This window comes from Cyanistes caeruleus, chromosome 33 (genome assembly GCF_971803275.1).
Source record: "Cyanistes caeruleus chromosome 33, bCyaCae1.hap1.1, whole genome shotgun sequence".
NCBI lineage: Eukaryota > Metazoa > Chordata > Aves > Passeriformes > Paridae > Cyanistes > Cyanistes caeruleus.
The window spans coordinates 1,630,015-1,648,536 of NC_141734.1; the positions used below are offsets into that span (position 1 = coordinate 1,630,015).

Sequence of the window (18,522 nt, forward strand, 5' to 3'; positions counted from 1 at the left end):
GGTGGATTTTGGGGGGATTTGGGGAGAATTTGGGGAATTTGGGGAATTTGGGGAATTTTGGGGAATTTTGGGGGAAATTGGGGGGAATTTTGGGGAATTTTGGGGGATTTTGGGGGATTTTGGGGAATTTTGGGGAATTTTGGGGGGAATTGGGGGGAATTTCTGGGAATTTTGGGGAATTTGGGGGGGATTTGGGGAATTTTGGGGAATTTGGGGAATTTGGGGAATTTTGGGGAATTTTGGGGGAAATTGGGGGGGAATTTTGGGGAATTTGGGGGGGAATTTTGGTGGATTTGGGGAATTTTAGGGGAGTTTTTGGGAAGATTTTGGAAAATTCGGGCAGATTTTGGGGAATTTGGGGGGATTTGGGAGGGATTTGAGGGGGATTTGGGGAATTTGGGAATTTTGGGGAATTTTGGGGGGAATTGGGGGGAATTTTGTGGAATTTTGGGGGGAATTCTGGGGGATTTGGGGGAATTTTGGGGAATTTTGCGGGGAATTGGGGGGATTTGGGGAATTTGGGGGGATTTTGGGGGAAATTGGGGAATTTTAGGGGAGTTTTCGGGAAGATTTTGGAAAATTCGGGCAGATTTTGAGGAATTTGGGGGAATTTGGGGGAATTTTGGGGGATTTGGGAGGGATTTTTTAGGGATTTCGGGAATTTGAGAATTTTGGATGGATTTTGGGGATATTTTGGGGAATTTGGGGGGAAAATTGAGATTTTAGGGGGATTTTAGGGGGATTTGGGGGAATTTTGGGGAAAATTTATGGGATTTTGGGGATTTTGGGAGCAATTTGGGGAAAATTTTGGGGGAGATTTGGGAGGAATTTGGGGGAATTTGTGGAATTTGGGGGAATTTTGGGATTTGGGGGGAATTTGGGGGGAATTTATGGGATTTTGGGGTGATTTTGGCGTAATTTTAGAGAATTTTGGGGGGGATTTGGGGGAATTTTTGGGTGATTTTGGGGTTTTTTTGGGGGAGGAATTTTTAAGTGGATTTGGGGTGGATTTTGGGTGATTTTTGGGTGATTTTGGGTAATTTAGGGTGGGTTTTTTCGGAGATTTTTGAGTGTTTTTGGGGTGATTTTGGGTGATTTTTGGGTGGTTTTGGGTGATGATTTTTGGGTGATTTTTGGGTGATTTTTTGGGGTGATTTTTAGTGTTTTTGGGGTGAATTCGGATGATTTTTGGGTGTTTTTGGGTGTTTTTGGGTGATTTTTGGGTGATTTGGGGTGTTTTTTGAGTGTTTTTGGGTGATTTCTGGGTGATTTTTGGGATGAATTTGGGTGGTTTTGGGTGATGATTTTTGGGTGGATTTTGAATGAATTTTGGGTGAATTTTTGTGATTTTTGGGGTGTTTTTGTTTGATTTTTTGGGTGATTTTGGGTGGATTTTTTGGTGATTTTTGGGGTGGTTTGGGGTGTTTTTGGGTGAAGTTTTTTGGGTGATTTTTGGGTGGATTTGGAGTGAATTTTGGGTGAATTTTTGTGATTTTTGGGGTGTTTTTGTTTGATTTTTTGGTGATTTTTGGGGTGGTTTTGGGTGTTTTTGGGTGAAGTTTTTTGGGTGATTTTTGGGTGGATTTGGAGTGAATTTGGGGTATTTTTGGGGTGGATTTTTGGGTGATTTTTGGGGTGGTTTTGGATGATTTTGGGGTGATTTTGGATGATTTTGGGGTAGATTTGGGTGGATTTTGGAGTGATTTTTGGTTGATTTTTGGTGATTTTGGGGTGGTTTGGGTGATGATTTTTGGGCTGATTTTTGGTGTGATTTTGGGTGATTTTTGCTGTGAATTTGGGTGGTTTTGGGTGAATTTTGGGTGTTTTTGGGGTGGATTTTTGGTTGTTTTTGGGTGATTTTTGGGGTCCCCTTCCCCAGCCCCCCCATCCGGATGTTCGCCTCCTTCCACCCCTCGGCCAACACCAGCCCCAGGTGGGACTGGGGAAACTGGGAGGGACTGGGATGGACTGGGAGGGACTGGGATGGACTGGGAGGGACTGGGATGGACTGGGATGGACTGGGATGAACTGGGATGGACTGGGAGGGAACTGGGATGGACTGGGATGGACTGGGAAGGACTGGGATGGACTGGGAGGGAACTGGGATGGACTGGGATGGACTGGGATGGACTGGGAGGGACTGGGATGGACTGGGATGGACTGGGATGAACTGGGATGGAACTGGGATGGACTGGGATGGACTGGGATGAACTGGGATGGAACTGGGAGGGACTGGGAGGGACTGGGATGAACTGGGATGGAACTGGGAGGGACTGGGATGGACTGGGAGGGACTGGGATGGACTGGGATGGACTGGGATGGACTGGGAGGGACTGGGATGGACTGGGAGGGAACTGGGATGGACTGGGATGAACTGGGAGGGAACTGGGATGGACTGGGATGGACTGGGATGGACTGGGAGGGACTGGGATGGAACTGGGAGGGAACTGGGATGGACTGGGATGGACTGGGATGGACTGGGAGGGACTGGGATGGACTGGGATGGACTGGGAGGGAACTGGGAGGGACTGGGAGGGACTGGGATGGACTGGGATGGACTGGGAGGGAACTGGGATGGACTGGGATGAACTGGGAGGGAACTGGGAGGGACTGGGATGGACTGGGATGGACTGGGATGAACTGGGATGGAACTGGGAGGGACTGGGAGGGACTGGGATGAACTGGGATGGAACTGGGAGGGACTGGGATGGACTGGGAGGGACTGGGATGGACTGGGATGGACTGGGATGGACTGGGAGGGACTGGGATGGACTGGGAGGGAACTGGGATGGACTGGGATGAACTGGGAGGGAACTGGGATGGACTGGGATGGACTGGGATGGACTGGGAGGGACTGGGATGGAACTGGGAGGGAACTGGGATGGACTGGGATGGACTGGGATGGACTGGGAGGGACTGGGATGGACTGGGAGGGAACTGGGATGGACTGGGATGAACTGGGAGGGAACTGGGAGGGACTGGGAGGGACTGGGATGGACTGGGATGAACTGGGATGGAACTGGGAGGGACTGGGATGGACTGGGAGGGACTGGGATGGACTGGGATGGAACTGGGAGGGACTGGGATGGACTGGGAGGGACTGGGATGGACTGGGAGGGACTGGGATGGACTGGGATGGAACTGGGAGGGACTGGGATGGACTGGGAGGGAACTGGGATGGACTGGGATGGACTGGGATGGACTGGGAGGGACTGGGATGGACTGGGAGGGACTGGGATGGACTGGGATGAACTGGGATGGAACTGGGAGGGACTGGGATGGACTGGGAGGGACTGGGATGGACTGGGATGGAACTGGGAGGGACTGGGATGGACTGGGAGGGAACTGGGATGGACTGGGATGGACTGGGATGGACTGGGAGGGACTGGGATGGACTGGGAGGGAACTGGGATGGACTGGGATGAACTGGGAGGGAACTGGGAGGGACTGGGATGGACTGGGATGGACTGGGATGAACTGGGATGGAACTGGGAGGGACTGGGATGGACTGGGATGGACTGGGATGAACTGGGATGGAACTGGGAGGGACTGGGATGGACTGGGATGGACTGGGATGGACTGGGATGGAACTGGGAGGGACTGGGATGGACTGGGAGGGACTGGGATGGACTGGGATGGAACTGGGAGGGACTGGGATGGACTGGGATGGACTGGGAGGGACTGGGATGGAACTGGGAGGGACTGGGATGGACTGGGATGGACTGGGAGGGACTGGGAGGGACTGGGAGGGACTGGGATGGACTGGGATGGACTGGGAGGGACTGGGAGCAAAAAACCGGGAGAAAAATGGAGAGAAAATGGGAAAAATATGGAAAAAAATGGGAATTTTAGGGGTGAAATTGATGGGGATTGATGGGAAAACGGGGATTTGGGGATACTGGGATGGACTGGGATGGACTGGGATGAACTGGGATAAACTGGGAGCAAAAAATCAGGAGAAAAACGGAGAAAAAATGGGGAAATTATGAAAAAAAATGGGAAAAAAATTGAATTTTTTGGGAGAAATTGATGGGAATTGATGGGAAAACTGGGATTTGCGGATACTGGGATGGACTGGGATGGACTGGGATGGAACTGGGATGGACTGGGATGGACTGGGATGGACTGGGAGGGACTGGGATGGACTGGGATGGACTGGGAGGGACTGGGATGGACTGGGAATAAAAAAACCGGGAGAAAAACGGAAAAAAAATGGGGAAATTATAAAAAAAAAATGTGGATTTTGGAGAAGAAATTGGTGGGAAATGGGGATTTGGGGATACTGGGATGGACTGGGATGGACTGGGAGGGACTGGGATGGGACCATACTGGTCTATACCGGTTTATACCGGTTTATACTGGTTTATACTGGTTTATACTGGTCTATACCGGTTTATACCGGTTTATACTGGTTTATACTGGTTTATACTGGTCTATACCGGTTTATACTGGTCTATACTGGTCTGTACTGGTCTATACCGGTTTATACTGGTTTATACTGGTTTATACTGGTCTATACCGGTTTATACCGGTTTATACTGGTTTATACTGGTTTATACTGGTCTATACCGGTTTATACTGGTCTATACTGGTCTGTACTGGTCTATACCGGTTTATACTGGTTTATACTGGTTTATACTGGTCTGTACCGGTTTATACCGGTTTATACTGGTTTATACTGGTTTATACTGGTCTATACCGGTTTATACCGGTTTATACTGGTTTATACTGGTTTATACTGGTCTATACCGGTTTATACTGGTTTATACTGGTCTATACCGGTTTATACTGGTCTATACTGGTCTGTACTGGTCTATACCGGTTTATACTGGTCTATACCGGTTTATACTGGTCTATACCGGTCTATACTGGTCTATACCGGTTTATACTGGTTCTCACTGGTTTCCCCTCCCCCCAGCTCTCCCACGCCGGACCCGGACCCCGCCCCTCCCCCCGCGCGCCGCCGGCCCCTCCCCCCTCCCGCGCGCCCCTCCCCCACCTCGGCCCCGCCCCCTTCGGCCCCGCCCCCCTCGGCCCCGCCCCCCCGGGTCCTGGCGCGGCGCGTGACGCTGGACGGGACCGTTCAGTACCTGCTGGAGTGGGGGGGCGGGGCCATGCTCTGACCCCGCCCCCACCCCCCCAAAAACATTTCGGGGACCCCTGCCCCCCCCACCCGCCCCCCCAAAATTTTTGGGGTCGCGGCCCCAAAAAACCCCGAAATTTTGGGCTAAAAATGTTTATTTTTGTCACTTCCGGGGAGGGTGGGGAGGGGGCGTGGCCTCGGAAAGGGGCGGAGCCGGAAAGGGCCACGCCCATAAAAATGTTTGGGGATTTCCCGGGAAAATTTTGGGGGTTCCGGCTCCAGAAAAACCCCAAAAATTTTGGGATAAAAATGTTTATTTTTATTATTTCCCAGAGGATTTAAATGGGGGGGCGGGGCTGCGGGTGGGGGCGGGGCCACCTCTGACCCCGCCCCCAACATTTTGGGGACCCCACCCCTAAAAAAATTTGGGGTTTCCCGCCCTAAAAACCCCAAAATTTGGGGTTAAAAAATTTTATTTTTGTCACTTCCGGGGAGATTCGAGAGGGGGAGGGGCCTGGGGTGGGGGCGTGGCCACCTCAGGCCCCTCCCCCACCCCCCAAAAAATCCCTCCGACCCCAAAACCCCCAAAATTTTGGGGGAAAACCCTGAAATTTTCTCATTTCCGGGTGGATCCGGGGTGGGCGTGGCCTGGGTGGGCGTGGCCGGAAGGGGCGTGGCCTCTGTCCCTCCCCCCGCCTTCAATAAACGCCTCCAGGGAGCGGCTCCGGGTGGTTTTTGGGGACCCCTCCCCCCATTTTAGAGACGCCCCTCCCCCACCTTTAAGCCCCTCCCCCCCTCCAAATCTGGGGATTCCCGCCCCTCCCCCACCCCCCCAAATTTTGGGGTCACCTCCCCGATTTTGGGGTTTCCCGCCATTTTTTCGTCCCCAAATACCCAAATTTTGGGGGTCTCCCCCTTTAATTCCCCTCCCCCACCCAAATTTTGGGGTTCCCCAAAAATTCCGCAGCTCCAAAAATTCCCAAATTCGGGGATTTCTCCCCCTTTTTATTCCCCAAATTCGGGGCCGCCCCTCCCCCACCCCGGGGGGTTTTGGGGTCCCCCCAAACTCCGAGGGGACCCCGAGAGTTTGGGGGAATTTTTGGGGAATTTTTGGGGAATTTTGGGGATTTTTTGGGATTTTTTAAGGGATTTTTTTGGGGATTTTGGGGGAGAATTTGGGGTTTTGGGGGGAATTTTTGGGGGATTTTTTTGGGAATTTTGGGCAAATTTTTGTCGATTTTTTTGGGAATTTTTTGGGAATTTTTTTGGATTTTTTTAAAGTTTTTTTTTATTTTTTTGGATTTTTTTTGGGATTTTGGGGGAGAATTTGGGGATTTGGGGGGGAATTTTTTTTTAATTTTGGGCAAATTTTTGTGGAATTTTTGGGGATTTTTTTAGGGAATTTTTTTGGATTTTGGGGGAGAATTTGGGGATTTTGGGGGGAATTGTTTGGGGAATTTTTTGGGAATTCTGGGCAAATTTTTGTTGATTTTTTTGGGGAATTTTGGGGGGAATTTTTTTGGATTTTGGGGGAGAATTTGGGGATTTTGGGGGAGAATTTTTGGGGGAATTTTTTGGGAATTTTGGGCAAATTTTTGTAGATTTTTTGGGGAATTTTTTTGGAATTTTGGGGGGAATTTTTTTGGATTTTGGGGGAGAATTTGGAGATTTTGTGGGGAATTTTTTGGGGAATTTTTTGGGAATTTTGGGCAAATTTTTGTCGATTTTTTTGGGAATTTTTTGGGATTTTTTTTAAATTTTTTTGGATTTTTTTGGGAATTTTTTGGGATTTTGGGGGAGAATTTGGGGATTTTGGGGGGAATTTTTTTGGGAATTTTGGGCAAATTTTTGTAGATTTTTTTGGGAATTTTTTTGGATTTTGGGGGAGAATTTGGGGATTTTGAGGGGAATTTTTTTGGAATTCTGGGTAAATTTTTGTGGAATTTTTGGGGATTTTTTTAGGGAATTTTTTGGGATTTTGGGGGAGAATTTGGGGATTTTGGGGGGAATTTTGGGGGGAATTTTTGGCGAATTTTGGGCAAATTTTTGCGGAATTTTTTGGGATTTTTTGGGATTTTTTAAGGGATTTTTTGGGGATTTTGGGGGAGAATTTGGGGTTTTGGGGGGAATTTTTTGGGGAATTTTTTGGGAATTCTGGGCAAATTTTTGTAGATTTTTTTGGGAATTTTTGGGGAATTTTGGGGGAATTCTTGTGGATTTTGGGGGAGAATTTGGGGGTTTTGGGGGGAATCTTTTGGGGAATTTTTGGGGAATTTTGGGCAAATTTTTGTTGATTTTTTGGGGAATTTTTTGGGATTTTTTTTTAATTTTTTTGGATTTTTGGGGAATTTTTTGGGATTTTGGGGGAGAATTTGGGGATTTTGGGGGGAGTTTTTTGGGGAGGTTTTGGGAATTCTGGAAGAGTTTGGGGGGAAATTTTTGATGGGATTTTTGGGAGGAATTGTTGAGGAATTCTGGGGAAATTTTGGGGATTTTTGAGGAGTTTTTGGGGAATTTTGAGGGGATTTTTTGGGAATTTTTAGGAAATTTTGGGAGGGCTTTTTTTTTATTTTGGGGAGATTTTTTAAGGAATTTTTGGTGGAATTTTGAGGAATTTTGGAGGAAATTTTGGGAGATTTTTTGAGGAGTTTTTGAGAATTTTTGGAGTTTTGGAGGGGATTTTTGAGGAATTTTGGGGGGGATTTTTGAGGAATTTTGGGGGAATTTTTGAGGAATTTTGGGGGGATTTTTGAATAATTTTGGGGTGATTTTTAAGGCGTTTTCGAGGGAATTTTTGGGTTATTTCTGAGGAATTTGGGAGGGATTTTCGAGAAATTTTTGATGGGATTTTGGGTGATTTTTGAATAATTTTTAGGTGATTTTTTGGGGGATTTTAGAGGAATTTTGGGGGGATTTTGGGGTGATTTTTGAGGAGTTTTTGGGGGATTTTAGAGGAATTTTGGGGGATTTTGGGGTAATTTTTCAGGGGATTTTGGGTGATTTTTGAATAATTTTGGGGTGATTTTTTGGGGGATTTTAGAGGAATTTTGGGGGGACTTTTGAGTAATTTTTAAGTAATTTTTGAAGGGATTTTGGGGTGATTTTTGAGGAGTTTTTTGGGGGATTTTAGAGGAATTTTGGGGGATTTTGGGGTGATTTTTGAGGGCATTTTGGGGTGATTTTTGAGGAGTTTTTGGGAGATTTTTGGTGATTTTTTGAGTGAATTTTTGAGGGGATTTTGGGTGATTTTTGAATAATTTTGGGGTGATTTTAGAGGAATTTGGGGGGATTTTGGGGTGATTTTTGAATAATTTTTGGGTGATTTTTGGGGGGATTTTAGAGGAATTTTGGGGTGATTTTTGAGTAATTTTTAAGTAATTTTTGAAGGGATTTTGGGGTGATTTTTGAGGAGTTTTGGGGTGATTTTAGAGGAATTTTGGGGGATTTTGGGGTGATTTTGGGGTGATTTTTGAGGAGTTTCCGAGGGAATTTTTGAGGAATTTTGGGGTGGTTTTGGGGGTTTTTGGGGTATTTCTGGGTGGTTTTTGGACTCGATTTCTGGATGTATTTTGGGGTGTGTTTTTGGGGTATTTTGGGGGGTGATTTTAGGGGTTTTTGGGGTGTTTCTGGCTGTTTTGGGGGTGATTCTGGGTGTTCTTGGGGTGTTTTTGGGCGAGATTTCTGGAGATGTTTTTGGGGTGGGTTTTTTGGGTTTTTTGGGGGTGTTTCGGGGTGATTTTGGGGTGGTTTTGGTGGTTTTTGGCTGTTTTGGGTGATTTTGGGTGTTTTGGGGCTGGTTTTGGGGTGTTCCTGGGTATTTTGTGGTGTTTTTGGGTGATTTTGGGGTGTTTTGGGGTGATTTCAGGTGACTTTGGGGTATTTTTGGTTGTTTTGGGGTGATTTTGAGGTATTTTGGGGTGTTTCTGGGTATTTTGGGGGTGTTTCGGGCTGTTTTTGGGTGATTTCAGGGTGTCTTTGGGGTGTTTTTGGGTGATTTCAGGGTGTTGGGGTGATTTCTGGGTGTTTTGGGCTGTTTTTGGGGTGTTTCGGGCTGTTTTTGGGGTGTTTTGGGCTGTTTTTGGGGTGTTTCGGGCTGTTTTTGGGGTGTTTTGGGCTGTTTTTGGGTGATTTCTGGGTGTTTTGGGGTGATTTCGGGGTGTTTTGGGGTGATTTCTGGGTGTTCTGGGCTGGTTTTGGGTGATTTCAGGGTGTTTTTGGGGTGTTTTGGGCTGTTTTTGGGCGATTTTGGGGTGTTTTGGGGTGATTTCTGAGTGTTTCGGGCTGTTTTTGGGTGATTTCGGGGTGTTTTGGGCTGGTTTTGGATGATTTCAGAGTGTTTTTGGGTGATTTCGGGCTGTTTCGGGCTGTTTTTGGGTGATTTCAGGGTGTTTTGGGGTGATTTCTGGGTGTTTTGGGGTGATTTCGGGGTGTTTTGGGGTGATTTCTGGGTGTTTTGGGCTGGTTTTGGGTGATTTCAGGATGTTTTTGGGGTGTTTTGGGCTGTTTTTGGGTGTTTCGGGCTGTTTTTGGGTGATTTCGGGCTGTTTTTGGGGCTCAGGGGGGCACGACGTCGCGCACCCAGCGCAGGTAGGGCGCGTTCCCCTGCGCCACCGGCAGCGCCACCACCTCGGGGACCTCGTACGGGTGCTGCCTCCTGCCGGCCCAAAAACCCCCAAAGTCACCCCAAAACACTGACCCGGCACGCGCCGGGCCCGGGAAACGCACACCCCAAAAATACCCACCAAAATCACTACAAAATCACCACCTGAATCCCCCAAAATCCCCCCAAAATTACCCATCAGAACCCCAAAAAAATCCCCAAAAATCCCCCCAAAATTACCCATCAGAACCCCCAAAAAATCCCCAAAAATCCCCCCCAAAAATCCCCATCAGAATCCCCAAAAAAACCCCCAAAATAACCCCCAGAATCCCCAAAAATCCCCCCAAAAATCTCCATCAGAATCCCCAAAAAATCCCCAAAAATCTCCATCAGAATCCCCCAAAAATCCCCATCAGAATCCCAAAAAAAATCCCCAAAATAACCCCCAAAATCCCTCCAAAAATCTCCATCAGAATCCCAAAAAAAAACCCCAAAATAACCCCCAGAATCCCCCCCAACCCCCCCCAAAATCTCCATCAGAATCCCCAAAAATCCCCCAAAATCCCCCAAAATAACCTCCAAATCCCCCCAAAATCCCCATCAGAATCCCAAAAAAATCCCCCAAAATCCCCCCAAAAATCTCCATCAGAATCCCAAAAAAAACCCCAAAATAACCCCCAAAATCCCCCCCAAACCCCCCCAAAAATCCCCATCAGAATTCCCCAAAAATCCCCATGAGAATCCCAAAAATTCTCCACCAGAATCCCCCAAAATAACCCCAAAAATCTCCATCAGAATCCCAAAAAAATCCCCAAAAATCCCCCCAAAAATCCCCATCAGAATCCCCAAAAAAAACCCCAAAATAACCCCCAGAATCCCCAAAAATCCCCCCAAAAATCCCCCCAAAAATCCCCATCAGTATCCCATAAAAACCCCAAAATAACCCCCAGAATCCCCCCAAAATCCCCACCAGAATTCCCCCAAACCCCCCCAAAAATCCCCATCAGAATCCCCAAAAAAACCCCCAAAATAACCCCCAGAATCCCCAAAAATCCCCCCAAAAATCCCCATCAGAATCCCCAAAATATTCCCAAAAATCCCCCAAAATCCCCCCAAAAATCTCCATCTGAATCCCCCCAAACTCCCCCAAAAATCCCCATCAGAATCCCCAAAAAATTCTCAAAAATCCCCCCAAAAATCTCCATCAGAATCCCCAAAAAATCCCCCCAAAAATCCCCATCAGAATCCCAAAAAAATTCCCCAAAATCCCCCAAAATCCCCCCAAAAATCTCTATCAGAATCCCAAAAAAATCCCCAAAATCCCCCCAAAATCTCCATCAGAATCCCCAAAAAATCCCAAAAAATCCTCCAAAATCCCCCCAAAAATACCCCCCGAACCCCAAAAAATCCCCCCAAAAATCCCCATCAGAATTCCCCAAAAATCCCCATGAGAATCCCAAAAATTCTCCACCAGAATCCCCCAAAATAACCCCAAAAATCTCCATCAGAATCCCCAAAAAATCCCCCAAAATCTCCATCAGAATCCCAAAAAAATCCCCAAAATAACCCCCAGAATCCCCAAAAATCCCCCCAAAAAATCCCCAAAAATCCCCCAAAATAACCTCCAAATCCCCCCAAAATCTCCATCAGAATCCCAAAAAATCCCCACCAAATCCCCCAAAATCCCCCCAAAATAAACCCCAGAATCCCCCCAAAATCTCCATCAGAATCCCCCAAAAATCCCCCAAAATCCCCCAAAATAACCCCCAGAATCCCCCCAAAATCCCCATCAGAATCCCCCAAAATCCCCCCCAAAATCCCCCCCGAACCCCAAAAAATCCCCCCAAAAATCCCCATCAGAATCCCCAAAAAATCCCCAAAAATCTCCATCAGAATCCCAAAAAAATCCCCCAAAATCCCCCAAAATCCCCCCAAAAATCCCCATCAGAATCCCAAAAAAAACCCCAAAATCCCCCCAAAAATCTCCATCAGAATCCCAAAAAATCCCCATCAGAATCCCTCAAAATGCCCCCCAAAACCCCCCAAAAAAACCACCCAAAATAACCCCCAGAATCCTCCAAAATCCCCCCAAAAATCCCCACCAGAATCCCCCAAAAAAAACCCCAAAATAACCCCCAGAATCCCCAAAAATCCCCCCAAAAATCTCCATCAGAATCCCAAAAAATCCCCAAAAATCCCCCAAAATGCCCCCAAACTCCCCCCCAAAAAAAACCCCAAAATACCTCCCAAACCCCAAAAAATCCCCCCCAAAATCCATAAAAATCTCAAAAAAATTCTCCCAAAATCCAAAAAAATTCTCCCCAAAATCTCCCCTGAACCACAAAAAATCCCCACCAGAATCCCCCAAAAAATCCCCCCCAAAATCCAAAAATTCCCCCCAAAAAATGCCAATCCCAAAAAAATCTCCCCCCCAAAAATCCCAAAAAATCTCCCCTCCAAAATCCCCCCTGAACCCCCCAAAAATCCCCAAAATCCCCCCCAAAAATCCCAAATTCCCCCAAAAAATCCCCAAAATTCCCCCAAAATCCCAAAATTCCCCCCAAAATCCCAAAATTCCCCCAAAAAATCCCCAAATTCCCCCCAAAAATCCCAAATTCCCCCAAAAAATCCCAAAAATCCCCCAAAAATCCCAAAAATCCCCCAAAAATCCCCCCAAAAATCCCCCTCAAAATCCCAAAATTCCCCCCAAAATCCCCAAATTCCCCCAAAAAATCCCAAATTCCCCCAAAAAATCCCAAAATTCCCCCAAAAATCCCAAAATTCCCCCCCAAAATCCCCAAATTCCCCCAAAATCCAAAAATTCCCCCAAAAATCCCCCCAAAATCCCCAAATTCCCCCCAAAATCCCAAAATTCCCCCCAAAAATCCCAAAATTCCCCCCAAAATCCCAAAATTCCCCCCCCAAAATCAAAAAAATCCCCCCAAAATCCCAAAAATCCCCCCAAAATTCCCAAAAATCCCCAAATTCCCCCAAAAAATCCCAAAATTCCCCCAAAAATCCCCAAATTCCCCCAAAAAATCCCAAAATTCCCCCCAAAATCCCAAAATTCCCCCAAAAATCCCCCCAAAAATCCCCAAATTCCCCCAAAAAATCCCAAAATTCCCCCAAAAATCCCAAAATTCCCCCAAAATTCCCCCCAAAATCCCAAAAATCCCCCAAAATCTGCCCTGGGAACCCCCAAATTTTCCTCAATCACCCCAAAATCCCCTTGGGAACCCCCAAAATCCCCTTGGGAACCCCCAAAATCCCCCCAGGACCCCCAAAATCCCCCCTGTGAACCCCAAATCCCCTCTGGGACCCCCCAAAATCCCCCCCAGGACCCCCAAAATCCCCCATGGGAACCCCAAATCCCCTCTGGGACCCCCCAAAATCCCCCCAAGACCCCCAAAATCCCCCCTGGGACCCCTCAAAATCCCCCAAGACCCCCCCAAACCCACCAGGACCCCCCAAAATCCCCTTGTGACCCTCCCCAAACCCACTGGGACCCCCCAAAATCCCCCTGGGACCCCCCCAAAACCCCCCCAGGTCCCCCCCAAAAACACCCCAAAGACCCCCAAAATCCTCCCTGGGACCCCTCAAAATCCCCCTCAGGACCCCCCAAACCTCCCCAGGACCCCCCTGGGACCCCAAAATCCCCCTCAGGACCCCCCAACCCCCCCCGGGACACCCCAACCCCCCCCTGGGACCCCCCAAATCCCCCCCAGGACCCCCCAAAATGTCCTCAGGACCCCCCAGGACCCCCCAAAATCCCCCCCAGCCCCACCGGACGAATTCCGTCAGCGCCGGCACCCGGGAGCTGCGGGTCTTGATCATCTGAGGGGACATTGGGGACATTGGGGACATTGGGGGGACATTGGGGACACTTTGGGGACATTGGAGACACCTGGGGGGACATTGGGGACACTTTGGGGACATTGGGGGGACATTGGGGGGGACATTGGGGACACCTGGGGGGACATTGGGGACACCTGGGGGACACCTGAGGGGAAACTGGGGACACTTTGGGGACACTTTGGGGACAGTGGGGACACCTGGGGACATTGGGGACACCTTGGGGACACCTAAGGGGACATCGGGGACACTTTGGGGACATTGGGGACACCTGGGGGGACATTGGGGGACATCTGGGGACACTTTGGGGGACAGGGGGACACTTTGGGGACACCCCTAAGACACTTCAGGGACATTTGGGGACACCCCAGGGACATTGGGGACACACCTGGGGACACCTTGGGGTCATTGGGGGGACCTTGGGGACACTTTGGGGACACTGGGGACACTTGGGGACATTGGGGACACCCTGGGGGGACATTGGGGGGGACATTGGAGACACTTTGGGGACACTTTGGGGACATTGGGGACACCTGGGGGACATCTGGGGGACATTGGGGACATTGGGGACACTGAGGGGACATTGGGGACACTTTGGGGACACTGGGGACACTTTGGGGACATTGGGGGGGACATTGGAGACACTTTGGGGACATCAGGGACACTTTGGGGACACTTTGGGGACATTGGGGACACCTGGGGGACATCTGGGGGACACTGGGGACACTGGGGACATTGGGGACATTGGGGACACCCTGGGGACACTGGGGACACTGGGGACACTGGGGACACTGGGGACACTTTGGGGACATTGGGGACATTGGGGACACCTTGGGGACATTGGGGACATTGGGGACATTGGGGACATTGGGGACACCTTGGGGACATTGGGGGGACACTGGGGACACTTTGGGGACACTTTGGGGACATTGGGGACACTTTGGGGACAGTGGGGACACCTGGGGGACATCTGGGGGACATTGGGGGACATTAGGGGTCACTGGGGACATTGGGGGGACACCTTGGGGACACCTTGGGGACACTGGGGTCACTGGGGACATTGGGGACACTGGGGACACTTTGGGGACATTGGGGACACTGGGGACACTGGGGACACCTTGGGGACATTGGGGACATTGGGGACATTGGGGACATTGGGGACATCTGGGGACATTGGGGACACTGGGGACACTGGGGACACTGGGGACACTTTGGGGACATTGGGGACATTGGGGACACTGGGGACACTGGGGACATTGGGGACATTGGGGACACCTTGAGGACATTGGGGGGACACTGGGGACACTTTGGGGACACCTTGGGGACACTGGGGACACCTTGGGGACACTGGGGACATTGGGGACACCTGGGGGGACATTGGGGACATTGGGGACACTGGGGACACTTTGGGGACACCTTGGGGACACTGGGGACAGGGTGTCTCACCAGCAGGACCTCGCTGTCCTCCTCCAGCTTCCCCTGCCAGCTGTACCTGGGGACATCGGGGACACGGCGGGTGGCACCTCCCCTCCCCCGCTGTCCCCGGGCCCTGACACCCTGCCCGTGTCACCCCGTGTCACCAATGTCACCTCAGTGTCACCCCAGTGTCACCTCAGTGCCACCCCAGTGTCACCCCAGTGTCACCCCAGTGTCACCTCAGTGTCACCTCAGTGTCACCCCAGTGTCACCCCAGTGTCACCTCAGTGTCACCCCAGTGTCACCTCAGTGTCCCCAGGCCCTGACACCCTGCCCGTGTCACCCCGTGTCACCCCGGTGTCACCAATGTCACCCCAGTGCCACCCCAGTGTCCCCAATGTCACCCCAATGTCACCCCAGTGCCACTCCAGTGTCACCCCGGTGCCACCTCAGTGTCACCCCAGTGTCCCCAGGCCCTGACACCCTGCCCGTGTCACCCCGGTGTCACCCCGGTGTCACCAATGTCACCCCAGTGTCACCCCGGTGTCACCTCAGTGTCACCCCGGTGTCACCCCAGTGTCACCCCAATGTCACCCCAGTGTCACCCCAGTGTCCCCAAGGTCACCTCAGTGTCCCCAATGTCCCCAATGTCCCCCCAATGTCCCCCCGCTGTCCCCACTCACACCGAGGTGACCCCAATGTCCCCAATGTCCCCTCAGTGTCCCCGATGTCCCCAGTGTCCCCCCAATGTCCCCACTCACACCGAGGTGACCCCAATGTCCCCAATGTCCCCGCTGTCCCCCCAATGTCCCCGATGTCCCCGATGTCCCCAATGCTGTCCCCACTCACACCGAGGTCACCCCTGGCACGATGTTGACGCAGGCGGCCAAACCCTGCAGCACCAGAGCCCTGGGACACAGGGGACAATGGGGACACTCAGGGGACACCCAGGGGACACTCAGGGGACAATGGGGACACAGGGGACACTCAGGGGACAATGGGGACACTCAGGGGACAATGGGGACATTGGTGACACAGGGGACACTGAGGGGACACTGAGGGGACACTGAGGGGACACATTGGGGACACTCAGGGGACAGCGGGGACACTCAGGGGACAATGGGGACACTCAGGGGACACCGGGGACACAGGAGACACTGAGGGGACACTCAGGGGACAATGGGGACACTGAGGGGACACTGAGGGGACACTGAGGGGACACTCAGGGGACACTCAGGGGACACTCAGGGGACAATGGGGACACTCAGGGGACATTGGGGACACTCAGGGGACACAGGGGACACTGGGGACACTCAGGGGACATTGGGGACACTCAGGGGACACAGGGGACACTGGGGACACTCAGGGGACACTCAGGGGACACTCAGGGGACACAGGGGACATTGGGGACATCATTGGGGACATTGGGGACACAGGGGACACTCAGGGGACACTGAGGGGACACTCAGGGGACACAGGGGACATCACTGGGGACATCATTGGGGACATTGGGGACACTGGGGACACTGGGGACACAGGGGACACTGAGGGGACAGCAGGGGACACTGAGGGGACAGCAGGGGACACCGGGGACAGAAGGGACACAGGGGACATCATTGGGGACAGAGGCGACACTGAGGGGACAGCTGAGGACATTGGGAACATTGGGGACATCATTGGGGACATTGGGGACATCATTGGGGACACTGAGGGGACAGCTGAGGACATTGGGGACATTGAGGGGACATCAGGTGACACACAGGAGACATTGGGGAGACTGAGGGCATTGGGGACATTGGGGACACAGGGGACACTGAGGGGACACTGAGAGGACATCATTGGGGACATTGGGGACACTGAGGGGACATTGGGGACAGAGGGGGGGACAGGGACATTGAGGGGACACCGAGGGGTGACGGGGGGGGACAGGGAGGGGACAGGGACAGGACACAGGGACAGGGACAGGGTTGGGGACAATGACAGCGCCACCGGTCCCCGTCACCCCCGCCAGCCCCGCCCCCGTGCCAAATGTCACCTCCCGGTGCCACCAACCCCTGCGACCCCCTGGGGACAGTGGGACAGTGTCACCTCCCCCTGCCCCTGGGGACAGAGCCACCTTGGGGACAGAGCCACCCCTGGGGACAGTGTCACCCCTGGGGACAGTGTCACCCCTGGGGACAGAGCCACCCCTGGGGACAGTGTCACCCCTGGGGACAGAGCCACCCTTGGGGACAGAGCCACCCCTGGGGACAGAGCCACCCCTGGGGACAGAGCCACCCCTGGGGACAGTGTCACCCCTGGGGACAGTGTCACCCCTGGGGACAGAGCCACCCCTGGGGACAGAGCCACCCCTGGGGACAGTGTCACCCCTGGGGACAGAGCCACCCTTGGGGACAGTGTCACCCTGGGGACAGAGCCACCCTGGGGACAGAGCCACCCTGGGGACAGTGTCACCCTTGGGGACAGAGACACCCCTGGGGACAGTGTCACCCTGGGGACAGTGTCACCCCTGGGGACAGAGCCACCCTGGGGACAGAGCCACCCTGGGGACAGAGCCACCCTTGGGGACAGTGGGACGGTGTCACTTCGCCCTGTCCCTGGTGCCACCTTTGTGTCCCCACTGTCCCTCCCAGTGTCCCTCCAGTGCCACCCCCGTGTCCCCCTGGTGTCACCCCACCGGTGTCCCCAGTGTCCCTCCCAGTGTCCCCCCACATTCCCCTCCCCGCTGCCACCCCCGGTGTCCCCTCCCCGCTGTCACCCCTGGTGTCCCCTCCCCGCTGCCACCCCCACTGTCCCCTCCCCGCTGCCACCCCCGGTGTCCCCTCCCCGCTGTCACCCCCGGTGTCCCCTCCCCGCTGTCACCCCCACTGTCCCCTCCCCGCTGTCACCCCCGGTGTCCCCTCCCCGGTGCCACCCCCGGTGTCCCCTCCCCGTTGTCACCCCCGGTGTCCCCTCCCCGCTGTCACCCCCGGTGTCCCCTCCCCGTTGTCACCCCCGGTGTCCCCTCCCCGCTGCCACCCCCGGTGTCCCCTCCCCGGTGTCACCCCCGGTGTCCCCTCCCCGTTGTCACCTGGCCAGCTCGGTGGCCACGCCGAGGTTGGGGCAGGTGACGAAGGCGGCCGAGACGCTGCCGGGCTCGTAGCCGCTGTCACCCGCGCTGTCACCCGCGCTGTCACCCGCAGTGTCACCTCCTCGAGTGTCACCCGCGGTGCCATTGCCGGCGGTGCCGCGGGTGTCCCCCGCTGTCCCCGGGGCTGTCCCCAGGGCTGTCCCCAGGGCTGTCCCCGGTGTCCCCGGTGTCCCCGTGGCCATCACCTGCGGCAGCGCTCGCCGGCCCAGCCCCGGCAGCAGCAGCAGCGACAGCGCCTGCGGAAACAACGCAGCGTCGCCATGGCAACCGGAACGTCACCATGGCAACCGGAGCGTCACCATGGCAACCGGAACGTCACCATGGCAACCGGAACGTCACCATGGCAACCGGAGCGTCACCATGGCAACCGGAACATTGCGATATCAACCGGAGCGTCACCATGGCAACCGCAGCGTCACCATGGCAACCGGAACATTGTGA

At 52.5% G+C, this 18,522-nt stretch overlaps 2 protein-coding genes across 3 annotated transcripts in view; one reads left to right on the forward strand and one right to left on the reverse strand.

Moving 5' to 3' along the window:
* The window catches only part of PHF1 (PHD finger protein 1), a 37,382-nt gene extending 31,608 nt beyond the window's left edge, over positions 1-5,774 (forward strand). Inside the window, exons 14-15 of the mRNA XM_086870731.1 lie at positions 1,880-1,933; positions 4,919-5,774. Coding sequence (XP_086726857.1) covers positions 1,880-1,933; positions 4,919-5,123 — 259 coding nt within the window. The 3' untranslated portion in view covers positions 5,124-5,774. The remainder of the gene's footprint in view (positions 1-1,879; positions 1,934-4,918) is intronic.
* A 1,126-nt stretch (positions 5,775-6,900) lies between these two features.
* Positions 6,901-18,311, reverse strand: CUTA (cutA divalent cation tolerance homolog). Of its 2 annotated transcripts, XM_086870736.1 has the most exons (5): positions 18,022-18,311; positions 15,801-15,860; positions 14,982-15,027; positions 13,468-13,517; positions 6,901-9,737 (listed from the first exon to the last, which is right to left on the reverse strand). In XM_086870736.1, exons 1-5 carry the CDS (start codon positions 18,261-18,263, stop codon positions 9,638-9,640), a joined length of 498 nt encoding a protein of 165 aa, XP_086726862.1. In that variant the 5' UTR covers positions 18,264-18,311; the 3' UTR covers positions 6,901-9,637. The 2 variants fall into 2 exon arrangements, with proteins under 2 accessions (XP_086726862.1, XP_086726863.1); XM_086870737.1 differs by lacking the exon at positions 15,801-15,860.
* Positions 18,312-18,522: the final 211 nt, after the last annotated feature.

Coding starts and splice junctions, on each gene's coding strand:
- CUTA (XM_086870736.1), bottom strand. CDS start 18,263: ATGGCCACGGGGACACCGGGGACACCGGGGACAGCCCTGGGGACAGCC. Junction 15,861..18,021: donor GTGGCCACCGAGCTGGCCAG/GTGACAACGGGG, acceptor CCTGTGTCCCAG/GGCTCTGGTGCTGCAGGGTT. Junction 15,028..15,800: donor GTGCCAGGGGTGACCTCGGT/GTGAGTGGGGAC, acceptor CGATGTCCCCAG/GTACAGCTGGCAGGGGAAGC.